The sequence below is a fragment of the Eulemur rufifrons genome, chromosome 2 (genome assembly GCF_041146395.1).
Source record: "Eulemur rufifrons isolate Redbay chromosome 2, OSU_ERuf_1, whole genome shotgun sequence".
NCBI classification, from domain to species: Eukaryota; Metazoa; Chordata; class Mammalia; order Primates; family Lemuridae; genus Eulemur; species Eulemur rufifrons.
The window spans coordinates 22,069,151-22,078,666 of record NC_090984.1 but is presented as its reverse complement, the minus strand read 5'-3'; the positions used below and the strand labels follow the sequence as shown (position 1 = coordinate 22,078,666).

General features: G+C 52.5%; 1 protein-coding gene across 1 annotated transcript; it reads right to left on the bottom strand.

Annotated features, from left to right (window-relative positions):
- Positions 1-7,946: 7,946 nt before the first annotated feature.
- On the bottom strand, positions 7,947-9,221 carry RPP25 (ribonuclease P and MRP subunit p25). The gene has a single exon (XM_069457316.1). The coding sequence runs from the start codon at positions 9,219-9,221 to the stop codon at positions 8,622-8,624; it is 600 nt and encodes a 199-aa protein (XP_069313417.1). The 3' UTR covers positions 7,947-8,621.
- Positions 9,222-9,516: the final 295 nt, after the last annotated feature.

The window sequence follows — 9,516 nt, the reverse complement described above, 5'->3', positions numbered from 1 at the left end:
ATAGATCGGGCTCAGTAACTCATGCCTGTCATCCCAACACTTTGAGAAGCCAAGGAGGGAGGACCACTTGAGCCCAGGAGTTGGAGACCAGCCTGAGCAACATAATGGGATACCATCTCTACAAAAAATAAGGAAAAATTAGCTGAGTGTGGTGTCCCCAGCCTGTAACCCCAGCTACTCGGGAGGCTGAGGCAGGACGATCACTTGAGCCCAGGAGTTGGAAGCTACAGTGGGCTGTGATCCATCGATTGATCTTGCCACTTCACTCCAACCTGGGCAACAGAGCGAGAACCTGTCTCAAGAAAAAAGGGAAAGGGAAGGGAAAGGGGAAGAAAAAGGGGAAGGGGAAGGGAAGGAAAGAATTGAGTGGTGTTTAGTATCTTCACTGCATTGTGCAACCATCACCACTATATAATTCCACAATATTTTCATCACCCCAAAAAGGAACTCCACACCTAATAGCAGTCACTCCTCATTCTCCCTAATCCCACCGGCCCTAGGCAAGCACTAATCTCCTTTCTGTCTCTATAGATTTGCCTTTTCTGGACATTTCACATAAATCATACAATATGCTCTTTTTTGTCTCATTTCTTTCATTTAGTATGTTTTCAAGATTCTTCCATGTTGTAACACGTATTAGTTTGTTAGGGCTGCCATGACAAAGTACCACAGACTGGGCTAAAACAACAGAAGTTCATTTTCTCACATTTCTAGAAACTAGAAATCCAATATCAAAGTGTTGGCAGGATGGTTTCTTCTGAAGCCTCTCCTTGCTTATAATGGTTGTCTTCCCGGTTGTCACATAGTCTTTCCTCACTGTGCACACGTGTCTGTGTCCTAATGCCCTCTTCTCATAAGGACACTGGTCATACTGGATGAGAGCCCACTCATTTTACCTTAATACCTCCTTACAGTTCTATCTCCAAATAGTTATATTGTGAGGTACTAGGAGTTAGGACTTTTTTTTTTTTTTTTTTGAGACAGAGTCTTGCTCTGTTGCCTGGGCTAGAGTGCCGTGGCATCAGCCTAGCTCACAGCAACCTCAAACTCCTGAGCTCAAGCGATCCTCCTGCCTCAGCCTCCCGAGTAGCTGGGACTACAGGCATGCACCACCATGCCCGGCTAATTTTTTCCATATATTTTTAGTTGTCCAGACAATTTCTTTCCATTTTTAGTATAGACAGGGGTCTCGCTCTTGCTCAGGTTGGTCTCGAACTCCTGACCTTGAGCGATCCTCCTGCCTCGGCCTCCCAGAGTGCTAGGATTACAGGCGTGAGCCACCGTGCCTGGCCAGGAGTTCGGACTTTAACATATGAATTTTGGAGGGACACAGTTCAGCCCATAATGTAACACTAATCAGTACTCATTCCTTCCTGTGGCAGAATTATACTCCATCTCGTGGCCATATCACATTTTGTTTATCCATTCATCACTTGATGAACATTTAGGTTGTTTCCACTTTTTGGCTCTTATGAATAAGGCTGCAATGTTCATAGCAATGAACATTCGTGTACATATTTTTGTGTGGACATATGTGTTCAATTCTTTTGGGCATACACCTAGGAGTGTCACTGCCAAACTGTTTCCCAAAGCAGGTGTGCTATTTTACATTTCCGCCAGCAATGTATGAAGGTTCCAATTTTCCACATCCTTGTAATTTTTTTAAACAAAGAAAGCCGGGCCTTTGTGCCTATTTGAGTTGAGCCCCACTCCCTCGATTTCTGTGAAACAGGGCGCAGGGCACCGTAGCTTTGTGCTTGGAGTCCATTAGCTGCTCTCCCAAAAAGCTCTCTTTTCCCTCCCAGCTCCCTGAACCCTGAGCCTCTCTTCCCTAGCACCACCTCTAGGGGGCAGCTCGCAGCAGTCCTTCAGTTATTTATTTTATTTTAAAAATATTTTTAAGAGATGGGGTCTTACTATGTTGCCCCAACTGGCCTGGAACTCCTGGGCTGAAGCAATCCCTCCACCTCAGCCTCCTGAGGAGCTGGGACTGCAGGTGCGCACCACTGCGCCAGGCTGGGGCGGCTCTTACCGTGTTCCTCTCCAGAAACACGTTCAAACCATTGCTGAATGGGAAGGGCAACAGAAGGGGGTTTAATTTTGTGTCTCTCTCTCCAGTATAAATTTAACTATGTATTATCTCAGAGAATAAACAACCTTAATGAACCATCAAAATCAACTGTGAACCTTATTAAAATGCATACTCCCAGGTCCCTCCTGGGAGATTCTGGTCCTGTTGGTTTGGAGTTCAGCCCAGGCAATCTGTATTTTTAACAAGCGTCCTCGGTGATTGTGACAATGAGCCAAGGTTGGGAGGCCTGGTATTATTACCTCCCTTATGCCCACAGCAATCTGGCTTATTTTGCAGATGAGAAAACTGGGGTTCAGGGAAGATTTAACTTGCCCAAAGTCACAGTCAGACTGACTTCCTCCAAAGCCTGTGATCCCTTTTAATATAATACCAGACATCACATTTGATGGCACAAGCCTGCAAAGTAGACGCCCCCTGCGTGCAGGGCTGGAAACTCTGATAACAGGGCCCTTGGCAAACATCCCACACTCCTTTCCCTGTTCCCACTGGAGGCTGTGCGAATGTCTGTTGGAGTAGCTTTCTCGCTGCCCCAGCAAAGTACTACAGGCTGGGTGGCTTAAAACCCAGAAGAAAAAAATGTATTCTCGCACAGTTCTGGAGGCTAGAAGTCTGAAATCAAGGCAGGGCAGGGCCGTGCTGTCTCTAAGACCCTAGCGAAGTATCCGTTCTATGCCTCTTTCACAGCTTCTGCCGTTTGCAACCTGGCATTCCTCAGCGTACAGCTGCACAACCCGGATCTCTGCCTCCATCTTTACATGGCATTCTTCCCTCTGCGTAATCTCTGTCTCTTCTCCTTTATCTTATAATGACCTCACATTGAATTAAGTAATATTAGAATAAGGGCCCATACTACTTCATATGACCTCATCTTAATTTCTCAATTTACAAGTTTATTAAATCTGCAAAGATCCTATTTTCAAATACGGTCACATTCACAGGTACCAGGGGTTAGGACTTCAACACAGCTTTTGCGGGGGTGGCACACAATTCAACTCAAAGCACCTATAATAATCAGGTGTCAGGCCGGGCACGGTGGCTCACGCCTGTAATCCTAGCACTCTGGGAGGCCGAGGCAGTGGATCGTTTGAGCTCAGGAGTTCAAGACCAGCCTGAGCAAGAGCGAGACCCTGTCTCTACTAAAAAAATAGAAAGAAATTATATGGACAGCTAAAAGTATATATATATAAAATTAGCCAGGCATGGTGGTGCATGCCTGTAGTCCCAGCTACTCAGGAAGCTGAGGCAGGAGGATTGCTTGAGCCCAGGAGTCTGAGGTTGCTGTGAGCTTGATGTCATGGCACTCTAGCCTGGGCAACAGAGCAAGACTCTGTCTCAAAAAAAAAAAAAAAAAAAAAATCAGGTGTCAGAAGCAACATTAGAATCCTAAAGCTGGATAGACAAACCTAATCGCCATGGTGACCACGGGCCTAGATGGGATGAGCTGTGGTGGGGCTGGGGGCAGCTTTGCCCACTGTATGTGGAGCTGGACATCAGAATGGTTCAGAAACCTGGCTCAGCAAGTCTTTTTTTTTTTTTTTTTTCCTAGAGATAGGGTCTCACTCTGTCACCAAGGCTGGAGTACAGCAGTGTGACCATAATTCACTGTAACCTTGAACTCCTGGACTCAAGCAATCCTCCCGCCTGCCTCAGCCTCTCGAGTAGCTGGTACTACAGGTATGAGCCACCTCACCTGGCTAATTTTTTAATTTTTTGTAGAGATGAGGGTCCTATGATCTTGCTATGTTGCTTAGTCTGGTCTTGAACTCCTGGCCTCTACCAATCCTGCCACCTTGGCCTCCCAAAATGCTGGGATTATAGGCGTGAGCCACCGCACCTGGCCTCAGCAAGTCTTCGTTCAATCAGTAACTCTCTAACAGCTTCTCATGTGCCAGGAGCTGGGTAGGGAGCAAGGCAGGTAGGATCCATTCAATCATGGGCTCATGGTTTAATAGGGTGACCGACAGACTGACAGCCAAAGGATCGAACTAATGAAGGCACAATTACAAACCGGTATCTGTGCTCTGAGAGGAAGAAATTTGATATCACTGAGGAGACCCTCTTGTGGCTGAATTTTCCCTTCCTTTTACATTTTTTTCCACTGTTTCTCATGCTATCTTGTCTAAGAATATGGGTGAATTTTCCTTCCTTCCTTCCTACCCCTCTTCTTTAATTACCACTCTATTGGAGGCCTGCAGATGTTGAGGGGACTAGAGCATCCCTAGCGGTCAGTGTGGGCAGAGCAATGACCGAAACTGCTGAACTCGTGGGCCTGGGAGATGGAGGGCCAGGGTCGGGGGATGAGTGTGTGTGTCTGGCCCAGCTCTTCTCCCAACTGTGCAGTGAATACATCCTGGCAGATTCATGGCCAGTGGACAACAGCTCCTAAAGCTTTCACCACCTTGAAGCTTTGGACCCCTGCCCCCCAGCAAAAAAAAAAATCCCTCCCTTGTCTGGTCCTGACACAGCATGTCCCCCAGGATGCCAGAAAGGCAGATCAAGTCTTGGCTGGGGCTAGGGTTAATACTTTTTTTTTTTTTTTTTTAGACAGAGTCTAGCTCTGTTGTCCAGGCTAGAGTGCTGTGGTGTCAGCCTGGCTCACAGCAACCTCAATTCCTGGGCTCAAGCAATCCTCCTGCCTCAGCCTCCCGAGTAGCTGGGACTACAGGCATGTGCCACCATGCCCGGCTAATTTTTCTCTATATATATTTTAAGCTGTCTAGATCATTTCTTTCTACTTTTAGTAGAGATGAGGTCTCACTCTTGCTCAGGCTGGTCTCGAACTCCTGACCTCGAGCGATCCTCACGCCTTGGCCTCCCAGAGTGCTAGGATTACAGGCGTGAGCCACCGCGCCTGGCCTACGGTTAATATTTAAGGAGAAGCCCTCCCCCTTCCTGGCTGTAATGGTGTGAAATCCTACCTAGCCTGAGTAGCTTTCAAATCTGTCCCCATCTCCATCCACATTGCCACCCTCTCATCTCTTACCTCCCTGTAGCCTCCAGGGCCTACTCAGGCCCCTTCCAATCCACCTCCCACTATGCAGGTGTCAGAGGGACCCTTCTCAAACACCAGTCAGACCAGGGCTCGGGGCACTCACTGACTTCTCTCGGCCCCCTCACTTACCTGTGGCCTGGCTCCCCCTACACTCCAGTCCACCTGTCTCTCTACACGCTACCCTCTGCCACCTGCTCCATCCTTCAGACACTAAACCATACACATCACCTCTCTGTGCTGTGTCCTGCCCAGCCCCAGCCAGCTGGTTCACTCCTGATGCTTGGAGAACCAGCTCCATCAGCACCTCTGGGTGAGCTAAATATCCCTTAACTCAGAGCTCCCACCTTCTCCCATTATCATCCCATTGTGCCATAACTTCTGTTTTTGAGACAGAGTCTCGCTCTGTTGCCTGGGCTAGAGTACCATGGCGTCAGCCTAGCTCACAGCAACCTCAAACTCCTGGGCTCAAGCAATCCTCCTGCCTCAACCTCCTGAGCAGCTGGGACTACAGGCGTGCGCCACCATGCCTGGCTAATTATATATATATATATATATTTTAGTTGGCCAGATAATTTCTTTCTATTTTTTTTTTTTTTTTTTTAGTAGAGATGGGGGTCTCGCTCTTCCTCAGGCTGGTCTCGGACTCCTGGCCTCGAGCGATCCTTCTGCCTCGGCCTCCCAGAGTGCTAGGATTACAGGAGTGAGCCAGCGCGCCTGGCCATAACTTCTTACTTTTCTTTCTCCCTACTAGACTTGACTGTCTTTGAGGTAGGAAGAAATGTCTGATTATTCTGTGATTCTACACCCCAGTCCCACCCCGTGCCTAGACTGGGACCTGGCACAACAAGGAACACTTGTTTGTTGAGTGGGTAAAGGCCCACCACCCATCTGACCACGAGCTCTGGCCTTGCATTATATACTTTTATGTTCCCAGATGGATTTTGATTTTGTGACCTGAGTTTTCTGGGTGCAAGGCTTCACTGCCACTCTTGCCTGGCAGTGTCCCGAGGCAAAGCTGAGGCAAGCACCAGGCTGGGCTCAGGAAGCTTCTGGATAGAGGCCACTATTGGAAAGATGGAGTCTTACAAGGGGCTCTCCCATTCTGCCACCAGTGGGCTCCTAAAGTGGGCCCTCTCTCTGAGGTGCTCTCCAGCCACCCCCTCCCCTTATTCTAAGACTTCTCAGGCTTCCACTTCAGCCTTGGTGGTGGGGATGGGGTAGAGGACATCTGTCACCTTCCTTTGGAGCCTGCCTAGGTCAGCGGGGCCAGAGGATCAGTGAGACAGAGGTGCAGTGCACATGGGTGCTGGGCTCCATTGTAAGTCAGCACACCTATCTAAACCAAACCTGTTGGGGTGGGGTGGGGGGTGCAGAAAAGAAATCATTTCGTGACCTGTTTTCTGGCATGGGGTAGGTTAAGGCTCTGAAGCTGGGGAAACAACATGTCCCTCTCTTCCCCACCCTCCAGGGGGAGTTTCTAGGCTGGAAGGGAACCGTCCAGACCCATCAAAAGAGAAAGCCACTGCAGCCTTACCTCCCTGACAAAACCAGCAGCCTCTCCCTGCATGTCCTGGCAACCTGACAATCGGTCCTTTAGACCACTTCTGGTCTTGGACAGTTGGCCCTTTCCAGACCGAGACCCACCTCCCTTAATCTCCTCCCATGCAGGACCTCTTCCAAGTGTTATCACTTACTTTAGATGCCGGAGCCCAGGAGCAGCCCAGGGCATTTCAGTTGTCAGGACAGTTTACATTCTTTCCAGGCTTCTTGGGCCACCCCGAGAGGTCAGACAAGCACACACAAACCCCTTGGCCTCCTCCAGGGCCTCAAGAACAGGAAATTGGGGAGGACAGCCAGTGACAAAGTCTAGATAACAGGGCTCACTGATCCAAAGCTCCAGCAGGGAGCCTGGGGGAAAGGGAGACTCCCCTTAAAATCCCCTCCCATGAACTGCAAAACCTACCTCTTGGCAGCAGCAGGATTTATTTCGGAGTTCTGCCAGCAAAATGACTTATACTCTTCCTTATCTCTTCCTTCCCAGAGATGCTGCTGCTGAGTGGCATGTGGGGGCCTGCCTCTGAGATCCGGGGGCTAAACGCCCTCCCCTTACTCTCCAGAGCTCTTCCAGCACACAGCACCACCCCACCCCCTCAGCTGACTTAGAGTTGGGCAGAGAGGCTTAGGAGGCCGTTATCTCTCAACAGACAGCTGTGCAGAGCTGGAGGCAACAGCTTATCTGGGAGCCTGCAGTGATTCACAGCCCAAGTCCCAGCTTCTCTGCTGAATAGTAATTTCCAGCCCTGGATTTGTGCTCAGTCTCTCTCCTCCCCCTCTCCCAAGGGTGTGCTGTCCTTTCTCAGAGAGAGGGCAGTGAAGGGAGAGCCTACCCATGGGGATGGAGACTTTGTGCCAGCCTTCTGGGTAAGGCTCAGTCTACTGTCTGAAGGCTGCAGGTTCAGGAACCTCAGCAAGGTCTGCCATCCTTGGCAGTGACCTCCAGGAGACTTCATCAATGCTCTCCTTCCTTCCCCTCCCAGAAAAGCAATGGTACTGCTCCCTTTCCCTTAGTGGTGATGCACAGGGTGACACAGGCCCCCTTCTGGCTACAAGCCCCTGAGGCCAGGGCCAGCCAGGAAGGGTGGTGGAGAGAGGGAGAAGCCAGGGACTGGGCAGTGTGCCCGTCACGCCGTTTTGAAGCTGCCCAATCTGCACCTGACCCTGAAGACTCCAAAGGCAAAGGATGCAAGCTGGAGGAGACTGAGATAAAAGGGGACAGGCCAGAGCTGTCTCTGCACATGCAGGCGGTTAGGAACAAACCTGGGGACAGAGCCATTTTTGTGTTTGTTTTATTGGAAGCAAACTCCAGCTGTGAGGCTTGGGGGCGGAGGCATGGAGAGTTCTGTCCTGGGTCTCTCTCTCTGGGCCAGCACAGGGAAGGCGGATGCCTCTGTCACCGCAATCTCAGGATGCTCCTCAGAGGCAGGGGAAGGAAAACTAGAAAGGAAACTGTCCCAGGGTTGGGGACAGAATAGGGCCCCCATATCTCAGACTCGCCTACCCTCAGCAGTCAGTTTCTCACCCCCTGCCCTCCTCTCTCGATAGCGTGGGTGATTTCAAGGGCTCTCCCCGACTTCCAGGATCCAGGTCCCCTTCATGATCCAGGCCGAGTTAGGGGAGGGTGGGTGCCTTTAACCCTTGAGGGTCCAAACAGGGGCCCAAGAGCCCAGCTGCCCACCATCCCCTTCCTGAAGAAGGCCCCAGTATGGCCCAGAAAAGATGAAGGTGGAATTCCACGTCTTCAGGCAACACAGCTGTAGGAGCCACCATCTCACTAAGCTTCCCTGGCGACGTCGGGGATCCTCTACTGCCACTCCTGGGGCCCTTCTCCTGTCACCCTGGGGTTCATGCTACCTGTTTCAGGCGCTGTGTCCAGGCTGTGGGGCCCACAGGACCCTCTCGTGAAAGGCTGGAGGTGCGTCTGAAGGTGGAAGTGCCGGGAGATGTCTAGATGACCCCCAAGACCGGAGTCTGGGGTTCTCAGGCCGTCGGGTCCTCATCCACAGTCCCTGGCTCAGGCTGCGACCGCTTCGCGGAGCCTTCTCCAGCTCCAGGTTCCCCTAGGGTCCTCTTGGACGTTGGTGCGGTTGAGGGAGACGAGGGACCAGGATGGGGGTTTGGGGGCTGGTAGCCAGGTTGTCGTGGATCCAGTGCGTCCTTGGAAAGTAGGATGGCGAGGCCGGGCACATTCTTAAGTACACTGAGGCTGGCGGCCGGCTCGCCAGGCGTCTGACCCGGTGTGGACCCAGGCGGGAGGCTCTGCCACACCTCGCGCACGCTCCGGTAGCGCAGCCGCGTGACCTGGTGCAGGCCCGCCAGGCGGCGCTTGAGGATCTCGGCGCACGTGACGGTTTTGGTGGTGGCCCGGCCGCAGCCGCTGAAGACGATGGCGCGCGTGGCTGGCTGCGCCATGCTGGCCGTGGCGAAGGCCATCAGGTTCCGGATCTTGCTGCCCTCCTTGACCCGCATGTGCACGGCGCCCGGCGCCAGGTCGGCGAAGGGGCCGGAGCCCGGGCCGTCCCCCTCGGCCCCGCCCCCCGCCGGCGCCTCCTCGGAGCGCACCTTACGGAAGTTCTCCATGCGCCGTCGTCGCCGGGACCGCTGGCTTTGGCCATGGGGCCTCCTCAGCCCCGCGGCTGCATGGCCGCCGGTCGCGCCCTGCAGGGGCCAGAGGGGTAAGGGTGCGGGTGCGGCGTGGACGCTGGCGGGCGGGCTGGGACGGCGCGATCCCCGCCCCACTTCTCTCGAGTGGGCGCCGCGCGACTCCGCGCTCTCGGCGCCGGGTGCTCAGCGCCTTCAGCCGAGGCCCCGCCCGGGAGCCCGGAGGCCCCGCCCCCGTCCCAGCCTCTCCGGCCTCTCGCGTCAAGTCCCCGTC